General features: G+C 41.0%; 1 protein-coding gene across 1 annotated transcript in view; it reads left to right on the plus strand.

Moving 5' to 3' along the window:
• Positions 1–4,005: 4,005 nt before the first annotated feature.
• The window catches only part of LOC122612266 (dual 3',5'-cyclic-AMP and -GMP phosphodiesterase 11), a 40,628-nt gene continuing 19,684 nt past the window's right edge, over positions 4,006–24,949 (plus strand). Inside the window, exons 1-2 of the mRNA XM_043785755.1 lie at positions 4,006–4,999; positions 10,837–10,908. Coding sequence (XP_043641690.1) covers positions 10,848–10,908 — 61 coding nt within the window. The 5' untranslated portion in view covers positions 4,006–4,999; positions 10,837–10,847. The remainder of the gene's footprint in view (positions 5,000–10,836; positions 10,909–24,949) is intronic.

Genomic DNA, 24,949 nt, shown 5'->3' on the forward strand with positions numbered 1-24,949 from the left:
TTGGAATGTCGTCTTGCGAGTTTCCTGAAACACAAATTCCTCAAAATACTCGTAAAGCATAATTCCATCACTCAGTCGCGCGGATTTGACAAGTACTCGCCACCACATTTGTCGCAAAGTTATTTTAATGACTTTAACTTGTTCAGCTGTCAGTTTCTGTTTCTGTTTCTGTTGCATTCGTGTCTGACTTTTATTTGCGTCTCAAGCGACTTCCGTCATTTACGGCTCAATTAGGCGTTTGCCTCATTTTTCTTTGCTTTAGAAATTTGCAAGTTGCAGTTCAATGCTGGTCGCGCTTTTCGGTCACCGTTCGATGATCCCTGGCAGCGCTAAAAGGTTTTCCAAAGGCCAGCCACGCCGACCCCAAAGCCAATACACTGGCCAGTTCATGTCGACTCATAAGTGTCTTACTTTGCCTTATTCTCCATTACCGCAGGCCGCACTTTTCTGTGGGTGCAGTACAGATCATGACTATAAAGGACTTGGTCAGTAGATATTTTTCGACCTATACTACACAATGTATGTTGTAAGATATCATTGTTTTCATTAGATGGGGCGTGAAGTTCTTTGAATATTATTCATAAGCACTCGGCCATTTCTATTTTATGAATTCCTAAATTGATTTATCAGAGTTTTGGAATATTTTTTTGAGGCATTTGGCCAGTCGATGTATAGACTTGGGACGCACTTTATGTTTATGGCGTGGCGGTGGCTCTGTTTAATATCTTCCCGCTTTTCGTGTCGCACGTTGCGCATTCGATTAACACCTCGTCGCGATTATTTACCTGATGCAGCTGCTCCGTCTTCATTGAATAATTCGTGCTGGTTGTGGAAGATTTGCATCACAAAGTCGCGCTGTGTTTTGTTTTTTATCTTCATTTTCATTTACTGTTTTTCTCCATCTTGATTATCTTGGCTTTAATTTGTGGCTTCCTACGAGTGGGTTTCTGTGTGTGTGTGAGTGTTTGTGTGTGTTTTTGAGGCAATTGTTAGATATAACAATTGTGGATACAACACTTAGATAGCACTCGCCATTACAATGCAGTTTTGTTCGGCCGAAATGCGAAACGTGCCCGTTATTGACAGCGGTGAGATTTTCTATGGCGACTGTTTGTCAACGAATGTAAATGTGAATGAAAATAAATACGTTTTCGTAATTGCTGGCGGTTTTTAGAAATGGAAAGGAAGCCTGGGTAACTTGGTTCTCGCTGCTCTTTTTGGGCGGGGGAACAAGGGAACAAATGCCGAACATAATCAGTCGAACATGTTTATTTGATCTACCGTTTCCCGCCTTTTTCTGCCCTGAGCGCCAATCAAGCGAACAAGTTTTTTGATTTCCCTCTTTTCAGTGGAAATTTGCACAATTCTTTTGCATTTCCGACAATTGGCGCACGTTGCCTTTCAATGTGTGCTTTATTTTTAATGGCGGTGATGTTGATGTGTATATCGACGACGCCTCAGGGGGGCTGGGGGGTGCCACACAACCATTTGTGATGTTGGCTTGCTTAATGATGTGCAACGTACAGAGTACAACGTACATTTCCAAATATTACGCCAATTTCAATGTGTTTGGAAAAGAATAGACCTTACAGTCTAAATTGATTTTAGCATGAATCATCTTTTTAATAACTATTCTTTTAGTTAAGGATAAATGCAATCCAGAGTCTTCAACAAGCCATGTTCCGTTGATAGTAATGCATTATAAATGTGTTTCAATGATGGGAGCAGGACAAGAGATTTCAGGCACCAGCAGTTTCTTTATGCGATGCGGAGTTCTCACAGTAATTTTCCGGTGTGTTGTTTGATAAGTTGTCGTTGGCGGAACACGAGCACATCACCTGATTTAGTTGAAATGCCGACTATTTGCTCTCGATTTGCTCTGCTTAGCTTGGCGACAATTGTTTCGATTTGGGGGCTTTCTTTATCCGCTCGTATTTGGCTGCTTGTCTGGCGGAGGGCAATGTCACAGTCAGCTTTAGCCACATGTGGTGTCTGTTTTTTCGTGGCCATTATGTAGACCACCAAGAGCAAACAGATATGGGTGTATGTACACATCGCAAGTGACGGCCCACAAACCTAGCAACCTAGCAACCTAGCAAATGTGACGGCGAGGTGTTTTCCTCAGTTTTTATTTTTCGGCATTTTACAGAATGCAAATAGGGCAACAAAACAAAACAAAACAACACAAAAAAGTTTAGCAAATCGCCACCTTCTATTGCCAAATGGCCTGTGACTAATCGCCCCGATTGCTGTGAGGTCGCTAATTGGTAGTTTCAACTGATATCCCAGAGTGGCTATGAACACATCCACCATATGTTGGGGCTCCTAAGTATCGGTATCTGATTGTCGGACTATCTGGCGGATCGGCGTATCTATGTATCTACGTATCTGTGCATCTGTGTATCCGTGCAAACAAACACAATTCCAACTAATCAAATCACGCGAGCGTTTCTGGGCTATTGAGTTGCGATTGCGGTTTCGGTTTAGAAAGATACTTTTTGGGCCTTCTGCAATCACTGCAAGTTTCCGTTGGCTTTGCTTTCGGTGGTTTCTTGACCCAAAATAAAATGTGTCGACACTGCAGAGACTACTGCAAAGGTTAGGAGCTCGAAGAAATCTTGAACGGGAACAGATGTTTGTGCACAATGAAACGTCAGTACTCTGCGCTCGATCTATTTTTGGATGAGTAGAAAATTGTGAATTAGGAAGCCGATAGTTGAATCACCAAATAAATATAAACAAGTTGAGTGCCCGACTTGACATAAATTTTCTTTTTAATATAGCGGTTTATTATGTAGTTCTAACTCGCAAGGGAAATATATGATTTGTTGTCCTATATCCGTATCTGTATCTTACAGATAATTGCCCTCCAAAGCGATATAGCCCTATAGGTATCTTCCCTGATCCCGAGACTACACTAGTGCGTTGATCTTTTTATTTTCCCTAATCCCGTGACTCCATTTACAGTGTCATCTGAAATCTCGCAGACGTAATACCCTCCGCGGATTCCAGGGGAATGGGATGCAAAGCAGAAAGCGCAGCGCGAGAATTAGTTTCTGTTAGCACCGCCGAGCTCGGCGAACTAGTCCAGCATGGGCGCACGGGGGGCTCCCAAAGGGGGGCTGTGCAGTGGCGCAGAGGAGGGGGAGGGGGGCGACGGAAGGTGTGAAGGCAAACAGCAGTCGGCAAACAGAAAACAGAAAACAGAAAAACTGAAAACTGGATGCAGTCCCGAATGCGAATACCTATCGGATGCACTCGCTCTTGGTAATGGACTTTGCACCCGTTAGCTGCCAAAAAGAGAAGAGATTAAAGGGAGTGGGAGGGGGAGTGCGAGGGGGAGGGGGTTAAGCCAAAAAACAAACCAAAAAGAACACTTTACAACGTGGGATCCAAGTGCTCCAGCTGCAGCTCCCAACGAAGCAGCGCCTCCTAGTGATGGCCCAGTTCAAGATTTCAAAACATCTTCATCGCCGACAAATACGAAGCTTTCGTAATATTGCTATTCCCGCAAATGATGAGTACAATGAAAATGTTCTTTCTTTGGTAAGGCTTATTGATTGATTTTTCAAACTGCTCTAGACATCAGTGGATTAACTTGATTTCTTGGTTACCATTTACTGTACAGGATAGTTTTATTTGCGTATTAATAAGAACAAAATGGGCTAATGAGCGAACTCAAATATCCTTATAATCAATTTCCTTACAAATTAAGATACAAATACCGAGAAGGAAAACTCTGTATAAAAAAACACACTTTAAAGTCCTAAAAGTGTTAAAGTTACGAACAAGACCAATTTTCGATTTCGAATACAAATAAGTAATTATACCCCCTTCGGTTTCGTTGAGACTCGTACTAAAATGGCTATGGCTAAAAGGGCGATAATACGGCTGAGTCGCCATCTCTGCTCAGTCGGCGCCAGCGTCAACGCCAACGCCAGCGCCGCTGCGCTGCTCCACGATCGCTGGGCCGCATAAGATTTCCGTTCAGTTCGCGTTCACCGCTGGCAGTAGTCGGATCGCCGGACGCGGCCGTGGAAGATTCTCGTGCGAAAGTGGATTCTCGCCGAAAGTGGAGGCGAAAGGAAATAGGTGCACAGCAGCCAGCAACCAGCAGCCAGCAGCCTGGATGCGGATCATATTTTTGGGATCGGATCGAGATAATGATGATCGCGAACCGATCGGGCTGAACGTGTTGTGCGCGTGTGTTTCGCTTTTTACGCCTTTTTTCAACTGCGACGAGGAATCGAATGCGATTGAGGGTCGGAAATCGAGGGAAATTTCAGAACCCCAGAAGTTCCCCCTTCAAATAACAGTGAAGTGTATTGTGAAGCAAGAGAAAGAGCACAAGCGAAAAGCAGAAGCAGAATCAAAAGCAGAAGCAGAAGCAGTGCGCAAAGCAAAGCGAAAGAGCTGAGCAAAGGAGGCAGAGTTTACCAATCCGAGTCTGATTTACAGCTGCGTTGGTGTGCGGAAACATAAACCCCATTCGCATATCCCAAATCCCATATACCATATTCCATATCCCAGATTTTACAATCGTTTTCTAATGACTTTAACCACTGAAACCGGGCAAGAAATTACTGGTCGCCGTCTCGGCTCCACACATCTTCTAATTTATTAAAAGCAGTGACAGTGTTTTTTCTCAATTTTCTGCCTGCGCCCGGTTCGCTGGGCGAGAAACAAAGGGAAGGGAGGCCGAAATACACAAGTAACAAAAAGTATAAAATACAAATTCAACACGCGAATGTTTCGATCGAAAGTCGAAGAGTTGAGTGAATTAGTGAAATATATATACACGCGCGTAAAATCCATACACACATGCGCGTTTTTGTGATATATTAAACAACGCTCCCATAGCAGCAAATTTATTTCAATTGCTAAGTCGGTGGAAAAATAAGTCGGCCAGAAAATAAATAAGCTAACAAATTGAGGAATAGCATAGTACACCCTATAAATTTGGATTAATTGGGGAACCCCTCAAAGGCGGACAAATACAGTAAGTTTCAATGGCCAAGGCGGGAAAGCGGGAAAACCGCGGTGAAAAGCTTGTGGGAGATCTTTTTGTTTTTTAAATTGTTTTACTCCACGAAAAGTAAACATATTTTTAAAGTTTCTTAAAAGTGCCTAGTTTTTCAGAGTGTTAACTTTCCTAACTCGGCTCACACCTTTTACCTTGCCCATTTCTCTTGGGCACTCTTAAACTTGCTCTAGTTTCTTTCACGTCGCGATGCCTCTTTTAATTGCATTTTATGCTTACTCGGGCATTTCACTTGTGCCATGAAGTGCCCGCTCGAGACTGTCAAAGATGAAAATAAATACACGAAAAATAAGTGAAATAAATAAAGCACGAAGCGATTTTGCGAGCTCGTTAGCCGGTTAACGGTCGCGGTGGAGAGTTACCATGTTATATGGTCGGTCTTGAGATAAGACACTTCAGTCAGCACTTGATGTTTATGGCTTGCCTTCCTCCTCTTCCACCGCTCCTGCCCCGCTCCTGACTCCCCCTACCACGCCCCCACCCCCTGGACAGCTCTTTGCCCACCTGGGCCAAATATCTCAACGTTCGGTGAATGACAAGCACTGCCTTACCCGTCAGCTCAACTAGGTTTACAGTTAGCTAATTAAAGATCTGCTCCGCCCTTTTATCTGTTTGCAACAAACGCCGTCTGCAACTACAGTCTTACCTGCCTGAAACGGTTTTTAACTTTTATATAGAAACGTCTCAATTGACAGATTTCTACTCCTTTGTTCCTATGAGTTTATCTGATTAGCAAATATCTAAAAGCCAAGCTGATACAGTCACAAATTTGTAAGTCACCAATGTATTTATTGAATGATTTTTGACTGGCACTTTGCCATTTGTGAATTTAAGAAAATATAAAAATGGAAATTTGATAGCATTATTATTCATACATATGTATGTGCCCGAAATGGTTGCATCTTCATGTTGATTTCTACTGTTGATTTTCTTCCGATTCCTACATTGAACAAATGTTACAACCGCAACGCACAATAAATCGTGCGATGACTTCCCCGTCGAAATTTCGCTCCGCTGGTTCTTCCTGTTCCATATCAATCACGTCGTTAAGGTCTCCGGTTGACATTTTCCTCGGTTTCAGTCGGTTTGCAGCCGCTCAACGTGTTTCGCATTATAACTATCATATTTGCCCGCCAATTTACTGCCGTAGTTCTCTGTACCTGGCACACACCTGTACCTGTAATTAACTCAGGTGGGAGAGAGATCCCTCTGCCACGACCACGACGACGATGATGATGATGTTGAGATGATGATGAAGACGATTACGATGATTATGGCTATTGTTATGACCGTGTGTGGGCTTTTTGGAGCGGTGAGAACGGGCATTTGTCTAGCTGTCAGAAAACTGGAGCAGCTCCATCGGCCACGTGAATCAGATAAGCGCCAGTACTCGTTACCATTTTGGGGCTGCCTGTTTGTTTATCAAATTTTCAGGAAGTGACCAGATGAGTGGCAGATAATATTTAAATTGCGGAAAATAAATCTAAAAAGCCGTGAAAATCGTACAATAAGTAAACATTTAAATATTTAAATATTTGTTTTAGCATGCGAAAGACCATCAAGTTCGCCGAAATACGTATACATTTTGGCTTCATAATGCCACAGAAAATAAATGATTTAATTTAATATGTAAATTTTGGCAAACCGGTTTGACATTCATAAGTTAGAGCCATTGATTTGAAGATTTTAATAATTAAAACTAATAAAGCAAATCGAACGACTCTGGCCATGATGTTTGGCAGCTGTATTGAATTAAGGCAAGTGGAAAATGAAGATATTTGGAAATGCAATTAGTCAAACGTGCTCATGTGACTCAGGCCAGGCCAGGCACTTATCAGCGACTAATTCAACTTTGCATACCCGTTAACTGGCAGGGCCTTTTCCGACTAAAGAGATTAATATTTCCCCGCGAATTCCAGGTGACTCAATTGCCAGGTGTGTGTCTGCTGGCCACATTTAGAGTCACTCCCCCTTTCTGCGGCTAATGCATCGGTAATCGGTAATCCATCGGCATGTGTTCCTCAAGCAGCCAGGCAGCCAAACAGCCCACAAGTGACCAGAAATAACTCGATATTAAATCGAAGACGTCAGAGACTTGCGTCACCTGAATGCACGTCACTGAGCCCGAGCGTGGAAAGATTTTGGCTTTTGGCGAGAAATTGTTAATTAACTGGTTCGGCTGAGAGGCCTGAGACGCGTCGATGTCGCCAAGTGAATCACTGCAATTTCCCAGCAGCTGGCAACAAAAGGAGTTCCACTTTTCGAGCCCATAACAATAAAATCTTTTGAGAAATGTGTTGAAAATGTGCGGGCCGCGAATGAAATTGACTTGCCTAATCAGCACGCTAATGTTAATTCGAAATACGCGTGGCTTTTAGCAATGTGACGGACCCGGCTTCTGATATCAACGCTTTTATCAGCACCAACAAATCTGCCCGAATATCAAATATGTGCCAAGTACACAGCGCAGCAGTACATGGTATATTACATATATACTTCACGTTGTGGTATGTGCTATATGGCATTATCTTATCTCTTCGCAACGTGCATGTCAGCACTTAAACGACGCATTAGCCACCAGCCATAAGCCAACTCCATGCACTTCACTCCATCGAGCTATCAAGTCCCCAAAGATATGAAAGTTTGGCCCAAAAGAAAAGTGTTTGGCATGCCGCACAGCCGCACTGCAAAGGCAAACACTCACCTCACGGATACATTTAAGTTTGAGGTTGTTTTGTATGCCAAACAATTACCCCAACTTAACGAAGAAAAAAAGCACACGATTTTCGGGCCATGAAAACACACAGATAAGTTTGGAGGTGGTTTTATAATGCCATGGAGAAAGAAGTTTTATAAAGTTTGAACTTATGCTCGTTCAAAGCTGAACATTGTTATTGAAACTAAGATTTTAAAATGTTCAAGACTAACAGGTGAACAAAGTAGTCTAGGATGGTAAATGCCTCACTCCTCTTATGAAGGGGCTTATAAAGTTAGCAGAAATGTAAAGTCATTTTTCAAATATGGGGCTCAGCTTCTGACGAGCTTTATAAAAAGCAGATTTGTGATTAAGATCTCACTTAAGCGGCTTAGATAGAGTTTATACTTTATGGCCTACCATACACAAATTTCAGCTATGGTTATGGCCCTACAGCGACTCCACAATGGCAGAGTGGGTACACAAAAACGAATGACAAACGAAATATATTAAGATTGCAAAGCATCATCTAGTTGGCAGCGCAGAGATATTAAAATGCCAAACAGGTCGCAACTTTTTCCTATGTACTTTTTGGCTGATTGATTTGTTGCCTGTCGCATTGGCCGCTCCACCCACAGCTCCATGATGGCTAGGGCGTGGGTGTTGGCCCCATAGCGATGGAACGCCCCGCAGATCTCACCTAGATTCGCTGCGCTCTCCTTTTTATTTCTCCCATTTCTTTTTTTGGCCAGGCCAATTTGGGGCCTCTGTTTGCCAAGTTGCTCCGCTCGTGTTTTATTGTTTACCGGGCTCTCTAGCTGCCTGTTGTTTACCCATCGTCAGCTGCTGTTTGATTTGCAACAATAATTTCTGTTTACGGTTTATGGGGCCCAGCGAAGGTGGATTGTTATTATTTAGATGATTACGCATTTTGTAGTCACAAAACGGTCAACGCTTTATATGCGTGATATGCGTTTCGTATTAATTATGAATTATTCCTCCTTGGCTACTTCTTTTTTTTTTGGTAATTTATTGTGGTTTTTTGAGAGGGCAAGTTGCGAAATTGGTTGGGCCAGTGTTGAAGTAGTCCAATGACGATTACAAGGCCATTTAAATTAAAGTTCCAACATTGAGGGAAGGCCAATTTAGCTGACAATAGGACTCGACAAAAATGATAATAAAGTATAAATCTTTTAAAGTCATAGTACTACAGAAAACCCTACTGATGCAAAACAATTCGCGATCAGTGTATCAGAAATATCAGTGTATCGTTTGTACATTTGTAAGGCCGTTACCTTACGATAGTGCTGTTCTGCCTCTAAAAGTCTAAAAAGCTTATCTAATGACTGTTTTCCGTGCCCGCTAACTGTTTGTATTTCATTTCACCATTGTCTTCCAGACTATGTTTTTTGTGTTTCGCAACCACTAATTGCAAATAAATTGTGCGCAGTTAAGTCCGTGGAAGCGGGCCCTGCTCCGGCCCCTTTCGCCCCTCACACTATCTGTTCCGCCCCTGTCGACTAATCTCAAACGGGCTGATCGACGAATAGGCGCCAACTGACAATGAAATTTATACAATCAAATTGACAGCCCCATAAACAAAGTAAAAGAAGTGCAAAAAATGTCTTACAAACTACCAAAGATTTATTTAATATAATGCTAGACTTTTTAATCTTTTGCAACTTTCTACCAAATTTATTTACTTTCCTTCTTTCTTTCTCAAGATATACAACCACTGAGGGTAGTTAATTTATTAAACCTTTAAACCTTTAACTATTTAAGTGCACAATTTTTCTGCGTGTACGCACATGCTTCTTGTTTATTATTTGTATAAGTCATTTCTTGATGCGCTCACAATTTATTGCTTATCAGAATATGGAACACCAAGACGCGTGTAGCCAAACCTTACTGTAGGAGTAGGACTGAACTTGTTGCTGGTAAATTCATTAAAACCCTAAACGAAATGAAATCAAATCAACTGAAATCTAATTGAACTGAATCGAAGCGAGAAACCTTTCGGTAGTCAGTCGCGATCGGCTGGCGCTCGGTTCATTGACTTTTCCACGCCTTGGGCGACTGTTTGAGTGGCGGCGCAGATTGAAGAGTGGCGTATGAATGTGAGATATAAAGTCAAGGTCGGGCCGGTCTGTTTTCCGCTGATAAGGGAAGGCAGCAATGTGTCGCGATAAGAGGAACCAAACATGAGCCAGCAGCAATGCGCAGAGAAAAGCCATAAACCAGGGCAATCATCCTCATCCGCCACAAAGCAGAAGGCGAACAGTCAGAGGAAAGTTCCTCTACATTGAATGGAATTTCATACAAAATTTGGCAAATCACTGCCCATATACTACCGATCGTATTGTGGCCAAAAGCACGCATTGTTGTCTTCACGAATGCTTACTCAGTTCTTTGTTTGGCTTACCTCTTTTAAATTGGCTGTTATAAACGACTCTTGTTGACCCAATGAATAATTCCATAATTTTCATCGATTCTAATGTGCGTTCAAATAAGATAAATAATTTATGCAAAGCTCTTAGATCTTATTGTGTAGGGTTGGTCATCATATTTATGGGACATTATTTAACTCGGACTCAGGTTATTTGGCACAAACAGTTATTAAGTTTTTAAAATATTTTTTTGCAATTCTATGTAAATTTCTTCAGTATTAAAACTACAAATTATGCCTTCCAATGTCTCAGGATGCCATAAATGTTGCCAACTCTTGCATATTTTTTGTAAGCATTCATAAATAGTCTAATGATGTTGCTTTGACTGCTGATTCCATTAATCAAATCTTGTCACTCAGTCATTCACCCATTCAGCCGGATTCATTCACTGCCTTTTTTCGCTGGCGGATGTATTTTGTATTTCGGGCTGTTCAATGTTATCTTCGCATAATTTTTGTTGGTTTTTTTGGTTGGCAATTTCGTGGGTCTACTGAAAAGTTTTTGCCGGATTCGTGGCTCGAGGGTTTTTCCGCTGAACCATTTGAAACGGAACCGCAATTAATCTGGCAATTAAATGATGTTGGAAGTGTTAAATGAGTTTCTAGGTAAACCCTCTCAAAATTATGAAACTAATTCGATGTCTTCAATTGCAGATTAAATTGGAATGGCATCATCCCCAAACAACGCGGCGCCGCCTGTTTTATGGCGGGCGAGACGTAAAATTGGTAAGTTCCAACCCAAAAGTCCTCTTCCCATTTTTCCAGCTTATCAATCAACGCTGCGCTGGGTCATTAATTCTTGGACAGATTTATGTGCTGAATTTAAGGGCGAAAGCCAACAGGGTTCAATGCCATTTTTGCATGTTCAAGTGTTCATTATCCTGCCTGCCTGCTGAAAACAGGAGGATGGGCTTAGAATCTTGCTTCGTGCTTGTGCCATAAAATATTAACGAGCCAAGGCGAGATTTTAAGTAGCGTAAAATTGGAAACACGCAATCAAAGAAAGGTTTATGCATTTTTGAACAGTCCCAGTGTGCCTGAAATTAGGTAATGAATTTTGGATCAGCATAGAAATCAATGGCAATGGATTTGCATTTTTCAGGTCCCATTATTTGGTTGGGTCAAGTGGGGCCTGGATGACCCAACTAGCCCCAACTTCTGCCCGACTGAAAACAATCACATAAAGTTTTAATTAATTTCAAACAAGCGGCCAAACAAACAGCGGGCCAGCCAAACAAACAAAGCCAACCAACAGAACTAGAGAACTTTGCACAATTTATGGTTGCTGTCGCGTGGCTCCCACGCCCCCTTTTCGCAGCCCGCCCCTTCGGTACAGTGAACCCCCGACCGGCGGATTTTGTGTTTGCCTTTGTAATGGTAACAAGAAGCAGCAGAATGGCCGGCTTGCGGAGAAGACTTGCCACGCTTTGTCAACACTTTTCAGGAAGCAAAAGTCGTCGCTGTCACGCTCCATGTGGTTTATAGGGCCTCCTGCACACACACAAACACACTACACGTTGTGCCTCCATTTCCGTTTCCGCTCTCACAAAAACACTGGCAAACAAAAGCTGCAACAAAATAAGTGAAAATTGAACTCCATTAACTTACATATAGAGAAAAGTAACAGGACAGCTGATTAATGGTTTTGAAAACATTAGCTATCTTTCTGAACTATTTTTCATATTTGTATTTAAAAATCATTTTCGTGAGCCACAACGAAACAATTACTATTAAAGTATTTTTCGTATTCTTCCATATTAATAACGATAGATCAGTAGAGACTAAACCTAAACCAGAGTAGAGGTAAATAATTCGCTAGACTTCTTTACATCCGCAGAAGTGGCACTCAAAAGATTAAGTCTTTTTTTACTGAGGCCCCGCATAAAAGTAGAATGGAGTGAACTTGTCTTTTTACCGGCTTTCTTTTGCTTTTGTCTTTGCGTTAACTTGACTTTGTTTTGTTTGCGATGTTTTCACTCCACTCCATTCTCCGTTAGCCGGCAACTTGGCAATGAGCCAAAGTTCAGTTCCGGGCTCAAAACGGATCCAATATCGTAACTTTTGAGTGCGAAGGGGTTGGAGCTTTTTATTGGCGGAGTAAAAGCTGTTCGAAGTTTATCCAAAGTGTATCTCGAACAGCTGCAGTCGAAAGCGAACTTTGAGCGATTTTTAATTTGTTTTTCTCCCTTTTTTGCGGATTTTGCCTCTGCTTCTGTTCCACAATTTTTTTTCGGCTCGAAGCCGGTTATTTTGGCCAACAGACTGATTGCACACAGATACAGCTTGCACGCGTATTTGTGGCTCTGGAGTTATATTTATTGTCCAACTAACGGTGCATTCTTGGATACAGTGCGATTCGCATGGGTTTTGAGTCATATAGCATAATTGTATCTCTTCGGGGAATAAGGAAAACAGCTGTTGTCTTTGTTCGAACATACATATGTATATCTCTAGAGAGTAAAGTGAATATAAGTTTAATTATTTATCTCATTTTTTTTTTATTCCTCCTAATCTCTTTTATTAATTCGAGCTCACTCGTGCTTATCTATGATAGAGAAAGACATAAACATGTTGGATAATATATTTTCTGATACAACGGAGAAGAATGTTTCGTTTGATAACGGGGTATAAAATATAAACAAGTAAATTTATAACGAAAGTGGTGGTTATTATAAGCAATTCAGCTTGAAAACAAACAAATAAACTTAAATAAATTATTTAGATTGCAGGTCATAGGTTTTTTCTGTAATTACTTTAGATGGAAAAACACTTTTTGTGTCTCATTTTCGGACTTTTAGTGTTCGCCATCGATTATTTATTCCATTTGCAGGCAGTCGGAATCAATTACGGCCATGGTCTCATTAACGCCAAGAGTGAAATGGAATGTAAAAAAGTCGCACATTTCCCAGGTCACAGAACACATATACAATTTGTTTTCGCTGATAAGACATCAGAAAAAAGAATAATGTAGCGCTATCAACAAGTTGAATGCGAATGCCAACGCAAAGGGAACAAACGCTAAACGAGCAGGTGGAGAGGGAAAAGCGCGGAAAGAGACAGAGAGCCGAAAGTTCATTAGTCGCGATAAACTAAAAACGGCAAATGTAAATAAAAAGTCAAAAACAAAGAAAATCACTCAGACTCACACGCACACTCGCAAACGAATTGAGTGACTTGGCTTTGTTTATTTTAGGCGAATTCGCCGTGCTTGTTCGCCGCGTATCTGCCAGCTACGTTCGCCGCTCGCACTTCGCCTTAGTATCGCTCAGATATTCAAAGCGTTCGGTTCGCTCGAAAGGAGAACGCGCGACAAAAGCGGCCCGAAAATAAATTACATTAAAATACTGCTCTATGGCAACTGAGCAAAATAGGAAATCGATCCCAAACCATATATATCTGAAAGTCGGGCAGAGTTTTGTGCGTGTGTGTGAAGAAAATCGAAAAAATTAAATAGAAAATTGCGAATACAAAAGTAATCTTTTCGAGATGAGCCATGAAACGTATTTAATACGCGATCAACGGTTGCGTACTCAATTCGCCGTTGCGCGTGTGTGTGTGCATGTCTGTGTGTCGCCAAGGTGTGAAAATATACCCACAAAAGTACATACATAAATATCTCAACCGATATAACGAAAAAGTATCTATATACACAACTGCATAATAGCGGTGCCACAATTAACGCAGGCCAAATAAAAGGTGTAAAATTAAGCAAAGCAATTTTGAATTTCTAGATCGTCCGCTAAGTGGCTGGGCAAACTAAATGGTTTTGTGATCCAACGATCTTTTCTCGCAGAGTATCTCGCAGTGGGGAAAAATGCATTTATTCTTTGCAGCTGATCAGCGACTCCCTCTCTCTCTCTCTCTGTCGCCAGTGTTGCCAGCTGTGCATTTTCTTTGCCCCGTGTGCTTATCGCCATTTGCGGGTGCGAGCGTGTGTGCGTGTGTGTGCATTTCGCTATTTTGTTGTTTATTATTTGATATTGTTGCGGCGAATTTGCAGAGCGTCCAAGCGTGCAAAAGAAATAAATACAACAATTTAAAAGCGTTGCCCTCTACTATTTGTAAGAGCCCATTTAGGCAGTTACTTGTAATCTTTTTGTGGCATTCCTCTAAAAACTGCAGAGTGAAACTAATAAAATTGGGGACGGATTACACAATTCTAAGTTTCTAAATGTCATTCATAAATCGAATAACTGCTTGTATTTTACTGTACATTCTTGAATTTCAATGGTATAAAAGTAAATATAAAAATAATTTTCCATAGACTATCTGTCCATTTTTTTTCCTTTAATAAAGTGATTACCCTTATTTATTGTTCAATATAATTTTGCATCTAACTGTTTGAATTTGTGTTGGTCAGTTAAGTTTATTGGGATTTTTTGACAGAAACTGCGCGTTTTCCTGCGCACTGAGATAAAGAAAGAGAGCGTGAGGAAGAAAGAGAGGGAAGAGTGTGCAAGTTTGTAGGCGATAAGCTGTCTGGGCAGCCCTTCCCCCTTCGGACCACCTCGGACCCCCTCCACCCCTTCACCAACGGACAGGTGCGTTCGCCGAGTTCAATTCGCCTGTGTTGTCACTGCTCTAGTGTCGTTCTCCTCGCTCTTTTATCAGGGAACAATACACACGCGATCTCATATGTTTTCCCTTGTAAGTGTGAGTGTGAGTGTGAGTGTGTGGGTGCTCGGCAAGTTTAGTCATTGAAGTCTTTTGCCCGTCGTTGTTGTTTTTGCGGTAACGGAAGTGGTTTTGTCGCTCTCTTTTTTATTTCTCGAATTTTTTTGGCAATTCTGTGGCTCGACTCGAAAAGTAGAACTTATAGAATTGTGTTCAAAACTAGAGATTCAGATATAGAAAACCACACTTGGGAAACTGAGCTGTATAAAAATGTTACACTTATGGTCGTGTTATACGATTGATTCGTCTTAAAGTTATAAACTAAGTCTATGCAATTTAAACGAAGCCGCAAACCAAGCGACTTTAATGAGCCCTGCGGTGAAGTTTGATTCGATTGGAATCTACAATTTGTGCGAATCGCAGCTCAAATTCATCCTGCTGCCCAAAAGCCGTGCCAATGCTAACGAGATCCACACACACAGACAGCTTTGGCGAACCCCCCCGTAGCGCCCCGCTTCCTACGCGACTTTCTTGTTTATGGTTGTCATTATCAGGAGGAATTACCATTGTTATCCAGCTAAATCTAGTCATTACTCACTCACGCGCCACTCATCTCGCTCGCACCCAAGGCGACCTTATCAGTGGGCGTCCGACTCGTGCTTTTGATGCTGATAACACGCCCTGACTTGGCTTACCTGCTCCACTCCTCCAGTGGGGCTATCAGTCACGTTGAAATGGTGCCGTCACTTGGCCAAAATAATCATTGACTGGTCATTGCTGTTGACCATGCAGATGGAATTGGCTGATGGAAGAGTGGGCAGTTCACTTAGGATTTCAATGCTAAAGGAATTATTTTTAAAGGCACTAGAGCCAGAAGTATAATTACTCAGCCATCATGGAACCCGAAATGAAGACCTACTTGAGCATATTATCCAGTTTTACAAACAATACTTTTAGATATCTCAAAAATATGATTTATACGCACTTTATAATTACACCATTCTTCGACAAAACCAGTTGGTAGTGCAATATTTCAAGATCCCATAGTATCTTTTGAAAAGCGTATGTGATTCCCCCAAAATTTTAATAATCTTTTAATTGGTATAATGGCCATCATAAAGACGTCATGATTATAACACTTCCAAGAAGCTCGACATTAAGCATGTTTTGGACCTTTTTGCTCTGACCCAATGAATACTCTTCCGATATCGACTTCTTAATAAAGTTTCTTTGACGCACTTGCGACCAGTTATCCATGATTCTCTACAAGCCGCAGCGTGCTTGTGTGTGGATACAGATTATATGTGGTACAACATCAAGTAGTCGCCATGCTGTCCAAATGGGTTCTCCATGACCGTTCTTCTTCTCCTGCCCCAGCTGTATATGGAGAAGGGGTGGGGAGGGGTGGTGAAATTGAACCAATATAAGTTGGCATATACAGTATAAAAGATCTCAAGTTGATTGCAATGGCAAAAGTCACACACATATATGGTAATTATGCGCGGATTATTATGGCCAAATGCAGAAGGTGGTCCATGGAGGCTGCTAGCTGTTAGCTGGTTTGGCCTGACTGCTAGTTTCAGCTGCATGTGACTGCCTGACTGACTGGCTTCCTGCTGCCCACATTTGGTGGGATTGGGCCCAGCTCGTTGGAGGCCTTCTTCGATGTGGGTTAACCGTTCTTGGAGGAATTCCAATAAAACCGAACAAAAGAATCGGAAAGACACTCTTAATCCTACTACGCTGGCGGTCGCTTGCGCTTTATTAGTACCTCGTTATTGGAAATCAATAAAAAATCACATTTTGTTAAGGCTCGCCACTTTTATTCATTTCGGCCTGCCTCTCAGTGTTTGTTAATGAATATATGTAGCTATTTAAAATTCAACTGCCCATAATTTGGGCATTTTTACTTCGTTTTGCAGTTGATACTCGTATCAATAAATGTATTCGACTTAAATTCGGAATCTACCCAATCGTTCAATGGATTTTTAAAATGTGGTTTTATTTCTTCTCAATTTAATTAATGTATTAATATCGGAATCCTAGTTCTCAGTTACCTTATAGTTTTATACTTTAGGTTAGCTTTAAATAAATAACCAGATTAAAAAGGTTTGAACTTTTATAAAGTTCTTAATTGTCTGTATGTTTTATTCATGTCATCTTGCTAAAAGCTTATAAATTAATACGCTTATTATAATTATAAATATATTTAATTTGGATTTATTCCGATTATGGGGAATCATGGAGCTTATCGAGAACGCTTTCTTTCTCCTTGGGTCTCGTTTAAATTACTGAAATCAATAAATGCATTCAGTCGTATATACAAGCCAGTATGTTGATATGAAGAGTTCTTTATGGACATTTTATGCATATTTATCGCTTCTTCGCCGAGTCTTTGAACCTTTACTTGGCTCGCTTATTGTTTGACACCTTTTGTTGTTCGCTTCATTTTGTCTTCCCCGTGGTTGTGGCTGTCCCGACTTTTGGTTTGTTTAATTTTTATTGATGTTATTGCTTTTTATCGGGGAATGCCAAACAGCTGTTTTACTTAGTCTTCGAGTGTTCGAGTGTTGCTGCCCCTCTCGCTGGAATCTGGCACGTGTCAGCTGCATGAATTCTAGTCGTATCTTCTGCTGTTGATCTTGCGGATACGTTTTATTTTCTTTTATTCGGATCGTGTGGCTGATTTATTTCATTTGCATCTCGTTTATGGTTCGTCAAAGGCTCTAAGCTTTGGAGGGGCTTTTTTGCGAGGTAATTTGCTTGCCAAACTCGTTTGAAACCCTCCAAATTTAAATCATGTGCAGTATTTTCAAATTAATTATTTAAATATTCCAATGCCTGCGTGCTGTGGATGGCGAAATTCAAATTCTTACTTGGCTGATTGATAAAAATGATTTGTTTGGATTTAACTGAGAAATGCGATATCTGAAAGAAAATTCCTCAGACATCCTCAGTTTCATGGCAACGAGTTGTTTATCCACTTACCATACGGAAATTCCACCTGACATCGTTTTAATTTCTTTAATTGTATGTTTATTTTCTGTGCTCCTTATTTATGTCGCGCATATGATAAAAAATCATATGACAAAGTGACTATGACGGCGAAAAGATTTTATTTTATCTTACACAATTCCCGCAACTCGTAAAATGTCGAAAATATTGCCCGACTTTTGTCTACAAAAGTATTTCACTCGCACTCCTGTTTATACATATGTAAATATGTATATATGTACATATATGTATTGCTCATTCGCAGTTCGATGTCTCAAGGCTAGACCTCAAAACATATGTATGTGAGCATATTCAACAAGAGTTTTTCCACGTTTGACAGCTTTTCCTACTAATTAATGTGAGTGAATCAAATGCATTTTAATTATTCTCCGAAAAGAAATTCTGGGCTCTCGTGCGTGGAAAATGTGGTTTCGGGAAACCCATTTGGAATTGACTCACTTCACAGGCATTTCCCCCATGTGAGGGGGTGTGTGCTTGCGTCACAATCCAATGGACAAAAGAAAATGTGTGCCAATTGAACGATTTAAAATTCGTATATGTGCATACGCTCCATATACAAAATACGATCGGCAGAAATCGAGGCAGCTGCCCACACACGCCGTTTGTGAGAAGGGGAAACAATCGTCATAGTTCTCTCTCTTAAATCTCTCAAATTTGCACTTGGAAGATTGGAAAAGAATCACTAAATCGAATTTCATCTAACTATCTTAATTTATCATAAGAGTTTAAGGAAATGTTCCTAAAATCCGCTGCTTACAGTGTAACATATTCATATTCGTTATTTGCGTGATTTAAAATTTACATTTCTTAGACGAATAATATTTTCTTACCAAGATCATGTTGGTCTTATCTTTACAATTTATTATAATTTAAATATAGTTTTTTTCTGTGTATCCGCTCTCCGCCAATTCGACGCAAAGTGAGTCGTGCAGCTCTTGCTCATTTCCCCCACGCTTATCACTCTTTCTCACTCTCTGCGGTGCTCCCCTTCTTTTTCTCCCTGTCTCTTTCCGGCGCAGTCTTCCCTCTCTTTTGCAGTCCAACAAGTAGAAGAAGAAGTGGCCTTAATTAATATACTTTAATAACGCATATTTTTTCGTCTGCCTGCAATTAATCTTCGCTTTGTTTATAGAAATCAAACAGATTTAATTAATTTATATCTGGCATATGCTCAGCGGCTCTCTCCTCCGTTTGTGTTGTTTACCTCTGTTTTGTTTTGTTTTGCTTTTTTTGTTTTGTGCCGAGTTTGGATGGAAAATTTTCCAACGCTCAGTAAGTGAATAGAAACAAAATTGAATCTAAAACCGCTGGGAGGGGGTCGTACCACTGCAGGTGGGAGAGGCTTCTGGGGTTGGCGCCAGCTTAAACGCTTTTGTTGTTATAAGCAATTGCATTATTCCCGGTTTATATGTCTTTTTATCTAGTCTTTTTTAATTACCCAAAGGGGCAATTTGCGATTGTTGTTCGACCGCAGGTCTACGAGGCTTGCGGTCGGCAATCAGCCCTTAAACTGGTTGGAAATCATACAAATTGCATAGCCACAAATGAGATTGTCTAGGACAGTAGAGCGATACAGATTACTCAATTAATTTGTGGGAAAAGGTATTTCCAACAGAAAGTACCAAAATAATTATAATAATTGCACATATGTTATGCACATACGAGTATATGCCTAGGTACACTTTGATTATTACATTTATTTGGCATAATCTTTGTTGCAATTTTAAATCCATCATAGCTCACAAATGCTTTTATATTCCATTATAAATATTAATGGTTTTTCAAGCTCCTTTCGCCTGCCAAAAACATTCGCCAACAGAAGACAAAAGCGTCTTCGAATGAGCAGAAATTATTTATGATTTCATTACTGTGCTCATTACCCTTATCAGACAAGACGTCAACATCATTTGCATTTGTGCAGACTTTCTGAACTTCAAAAGAATTAACCTTTCCCTCGTCGTCAGCTGTTCAGCAAGTTCGCAAAGGGCTTACACTGAGTATCGTTTCGAATTTCCCGATTTCCAAGAAGTTGAACAAGTTGGTCGGAGTTGCCGTTCCTTTTTCCGTTTCTGTTTACTTATTAATGTGCAATGTCGGGCAATATTTTGAATATTGTGTGCAGCTTTTTGTATTTTCGCGGATCGCCCAGGGCTCAGACACAACCAGGCATCGTGTTACAATTTATGCTGCTGCTGGGTACACAGCCAAGTCAACTCAAACCAAGTCGAATATCCATTACTCAGACTCGTGGCGGTGTTTATTTTAAGAGGACTTCCTTAGAACGGAACTTGCCAAAGAGTTGGAAAAGTTCCTTCCAACTGTTGAACCAACTGACATCGATATTGATCCTCTTTAAGCGTAGCTATTTACGATTTATGGCTTAAACCAAACAAACAAGTGGATCGAAGGCGTAAACATATTCTGAAACTTTTCCAGTCACCGTCTTCCCGCGCACTAAATCAACACAATATCAAATAAATATTGTATATATTTATCTGTTTGCCTTATGGTAGCGGAGCATCGAGTGCGGGTACTGGCGATTCCGTATTGTTTATTTGCTCGGCTCATTTCCTTGAATTAGACTCCGTGACAATTCCAAGATTCGTGTGTAAAAAAGTTTCCATTAATGAGTTATATTTGTAAAGGTATTTCTATTTATTTTCGATGTCATTGTCGGGCGTTTCCAGATCAAAGTCAAGCGATATATCAGAGTAAACAAATATTGTCGCAGACGCTACGTAACGTCTGATCATCGGCTAATTAACACTTTATTAACGCGATTGGTTACTTAAGGCTGGATCAACGAAAAATGATTTGGAACTGAGTTTAAAATCGCAAGGAAATATGGGGAAATGACCCAGGCTCAGCTGTGCTATGGAAAATACAATTGCTTCGTCATACGTTTGAGAAAACAGTGCAATTCGTATTCCTAAAGCGTAGTAAGGTCTAATGGACACTTTTGCGACTTACAAAAATAAATTACTCTTAAATTTCTCCCCTAACTTCCCCTTTTCGTTATCTGATACTGTTTCCAGTCCATACTTAGCCAAATTATCTGTTGGCTCAGAACTTACCTTTTCCACTCGTAAATATTTACCCTCCGTTTCTCGACAGTCGCCAGCTGGCAGGCGCTCAAAATGTAGCCAAATTTCCATTTATGAAATTAATTACTTTGCTCGCAGCAATACGAATGGGCTTAAATCGGAACCAAAATCGGCATCAGAAAAGTTTATCAATTTATTCATTTATACATTTCAAAAAGGGGAGAAGATCGTGTGCGTGTTGATTAGGTTTTCACACGCTGGTGAAAAAGTGTTGCGGGCATTTCGCATATGGCTAATTGTTGGATTCGATTTATCTAGCGTGGTTTTTATTTATTTTTTATTGATATTGACGTCCGTTTCCTTCGAATCAATGACGTTTATATTCGGGGACTCATCGGTCTTATGGCCAATCATTCATTCACTCAGGCAACAAACTATGTTTCACCAATGACACAAATCTATTCGCTGCATGAGTAATTCTCACTCATGTTTTTGTTTACCTGGGTAATTAGTATTTTGTATTCATTTCGTTTTCCCTCGATGATTGTGTTCGACAAATCTTACTGACAGGCGGCAGTTGGATTTTGTTTTCGAAAATGGCTTAGCCTTTAACGATCTGTCCACATCTGCTGATGGGTTGTGAGGTCTTCGGTTTTGCTTGGGTTGATTGCACGCCCTGATGGCCAGCAAAGTCAGCAGGACGTCAAGGCTTGGAAAATTTCATAGGAAATTTCATGGGAAAACTGCTTGAAAGATACTTAGGTTTCAGCGAATCGAGACGAGTGTAGGGCGGAAATGGTTTTAAGCAGGTTTCAATAATGTTCTCTGGAGTTCCTCCTTGTTCGGGTATTTAATTGTAGTCCTCAAAATTTCGTGCTGCATTTAAAATTGCAACACAAATTGCAAACCTTCACCGATTTAACTTACAACTATCAACCATATTGCGTATACGCCACGTGTTGTGCCACCCTAATTTAAAAGCAATTTAAAATGTCGAGCAATATAAAATACTAATTATTTTCCGCTAATTGGAATGCGAACATATTCAGTTATGGATTATTAAATCACGTTCATAATTATTGCAGTTAAATTGGAAATTATTTTCGCTTGATTGACTTTCTGGTTCTCTGTTCAGCTGAGTTGCTTGGACCATTCTGCATGTCACGAGATCGCATTCGCAGCATCTAACTGCTGGCCATAACTCAAATATCCCGCTGAAATGGCAAAAAATTAGCAATTAATTCGGCAGATTAATTAAAAATCTTCGCTCCACCAAAGATGGAGTTGATAGCCCGAGGGGGCGGAGTGTGGGAGCTGTCGGCTGTGCGTGAGTGTGTGTGCAATCAACCGGTTAATTGAACTGCACCCAGCCAAGCTCACACACTCGCACACACAATGGGCACACACTCCTCCAAGGCAAATGCAGTTGGGGAGGGGCACAGCTAAAAAAAGAACTAGTTAAGAAGGCGGCACTCAGACACACCATCTATACGAGTATGCGAGTATATACACTATAATAGTTCATGAGGAAGCTATAATTACAGAAACTGTCATAATGACTCCCAAATGTATGAAAATGCATATGGTCAGTATGCATATGGTCGCTTCTAAATACAATCTATTCGATTCTAGTCTGGTTGTGGCTGTAGTATCAGTACCTTTGAGCAGGGCATGTTGGCGGCTCCTCGCTGGCGGCTCACTTGGCTTTCGATGGCGGGAAGGCGGAAAGGCGGGTCAGGAGCAGGTCCGAGAGTCAGTCACAGAAATTGCTTTGGCTGGCGTCGCTGTTGTTGCTGGCCGGCAATTATAAGTGCAGCAACAATGGCTGCTACAAAACATATTATTTTCTTGTTATTGTCTTGCAGGCACTGGCAGCTCTGAGCACGCCGAATGAATGAATGAATGAATGAACGACTGAGCGAGTGAATGAATGAGTATTTGAAAAAAGTCCAAAGAAATGACACGATAATAAAACGGCAATGGCAAAGGCAACGGCAATGGCAATGGCAACGCCAACTCCTGATAGTCTTTGACTTTTGCCAACACTCTTTGCTCGGTGCGTCAGTTTCACGTTTAGTTTTATTTCGCATTTCCATGGTGGTGTTTTTTCTGCTTTTGTTTCTGTCCCATTGACGCGCAAGGGGTTCATTGACTGTTTGTTGATTTTTATGGTCGGATTGCTGGAAAATCTAATGTATGTGCATGGAATCAACTCGCATTTAGTGGAAGCCAAAGCAGCAACACCAGCTGCCGGGGTTAATGTGGCTGTTGGGGTTAATGCTGCTCTTAGTCTCTTCGGAATCGAGTTCTATTAGCAACTTGGTTGCTGTTCTCCCATGTGATTGTCTCACGTTCAATTATACTTCGTTTGTAGGTTCAAGTATTGTTTTCCATTTAATTAGAGTACATCCATGCTATGTATCTAAATTTATTATCTAACTTGTGCATTCTTAAATTCAGCTTTTCCTAATTCTGAGAAATGCGGTTGACTTTCGCTTAGTACCAGAATTTCGCCAGAAATGAGGTTTAAAGTGGTCACTTCCACATGCTTAGGAGCTTGAATGGAAAGCTCTCTGGAAAAATAGCAATTTATAAATTTGGATTTGCAGGATGTAATTGAATTGAACTGGCCTTTGTAATGTGAACTGTGCTAGTAATGCGAATCGCTATTGTTTCTATTGTGGCTAAAACAACTGGAGCTGTTGTTACAGCTGCTTTGTATTGATTTCCGTATGTGTGTGGGAGGCTGCTGTTGTTTTGGACCTTTGTGTGCTTAAAACCAACAGTTTTCTTGTCATGTTTCAGAGTGCAGTGTGGTTGGTGCAGATTTTGCTGTTGCAACTGTTTTGGCTGTGCGGTTTTATCACTCTTGTTACGGTTGCCGTTGAAGCCACGTTTAATTGCTGGCAAAAGTTGGCCAAAGACAGCTTTAAGTCCTCTCTTTCGGCCCGGCCAACTCAAGTCTCCTTCAGGTGCATCCACTTGCAGCCTGCTTTGGGTGCGGGCATGCTTGTGTGCTTGTGCTTGGTTTGTGCTTGTGCTTTTGCCGCACAGTATGCTACGTTTGGTGGCGTGCTGCTTGCTTGCCCAAAAGTGCAGAGAGCAGGCATCAGCAAATCAGCCAGCAGAGAGCAGAACCCAGCAGGCCAGAAGACCTCCAGCAGCAGCCTCCACCACTTTATCTTCTGGCCTTGACTGGCACAAAACTATTTTGTCTTAATTAGAGCTGCCGCCGCTTTTGCCGCCTTTGCCGCTCCTGCCAGCTTCCCTGGTTTTCCTCTTGACGTCACCATGCAAATGCAACAGCACTCGAGCAGCAGCCAGATTTTCCCTGTGGTCAGCCACTGTTGTTTCGGCTAATTTTAGCAGACAAACAAAAGCGTTGAACTCGCTTTGTTTCCTTCATCGCAAGTTGGTAAATTTCCACACCGAAAATAGAGTGTTTGCTTAGCTCTGCCAACTTAAATAGTCTCCAGAAGGCAATTGTCCACCCACAGGAAACGACCATCCGACTTCAAGCTGTTTCGTTTGGATTTTTCTATTTCGGGTGCGTTGTGGCCCCATTCATAACATCGAGGGTTCGATTATATCTAATAAAATGTGTTTTCTACTCTTTTATTGTCAGGTAATTTAATTAATGATTGCTCGGTTGAAAGTGTTCAAATATTTGCTTACTGAGTGCGTGGCTGCAAACACGCCGAGTGATACGGGCAACTTTCAAGTGGTTGCGAAGCAGAGATAATGCTTGGGGTGCTATAAGGAAGTGGTGTGGTGGGAAATGGTGTGATGGAAGTGCAGCACTTGAATTCCTGCCTTTGCTTGACTTAAGTTTGTTCTTAATATTCATAATGTTCAGAAAGAGTTTCTATTACCATAATCATTTATATTAAAGTAGGCTATTTAACTTTCACACTAAACGCCTGTGAAGAATATCTAGTATTTGAGAGCAACTCAAAGTCCCGCTCCCACTGCGACCGAGCTATCGAGATCCCCATGGCGTATACTCTATATTCCATCTATTTTCGTTTCTAATAGTTCTGACATCTTGGCAGTTGAACATAGTTTAATCAAAATCTCAAATGGAGCATTTAAAT

Source organism: Drosophila teissieri, chromosome 2R (genome assembly GCF_016746235.2).
Source record: "Drosophila teissieri strain GT53w chromosome 2R, Prin_Dtei_1.1, whole genome shotgun sequence".
NCBI classification, from domain to species: Eukaryota; Metazoa; Arthropoda; class Insecta; order Diptera; family Drosophilidae; genus Drosophila; species Drosophila teissieri.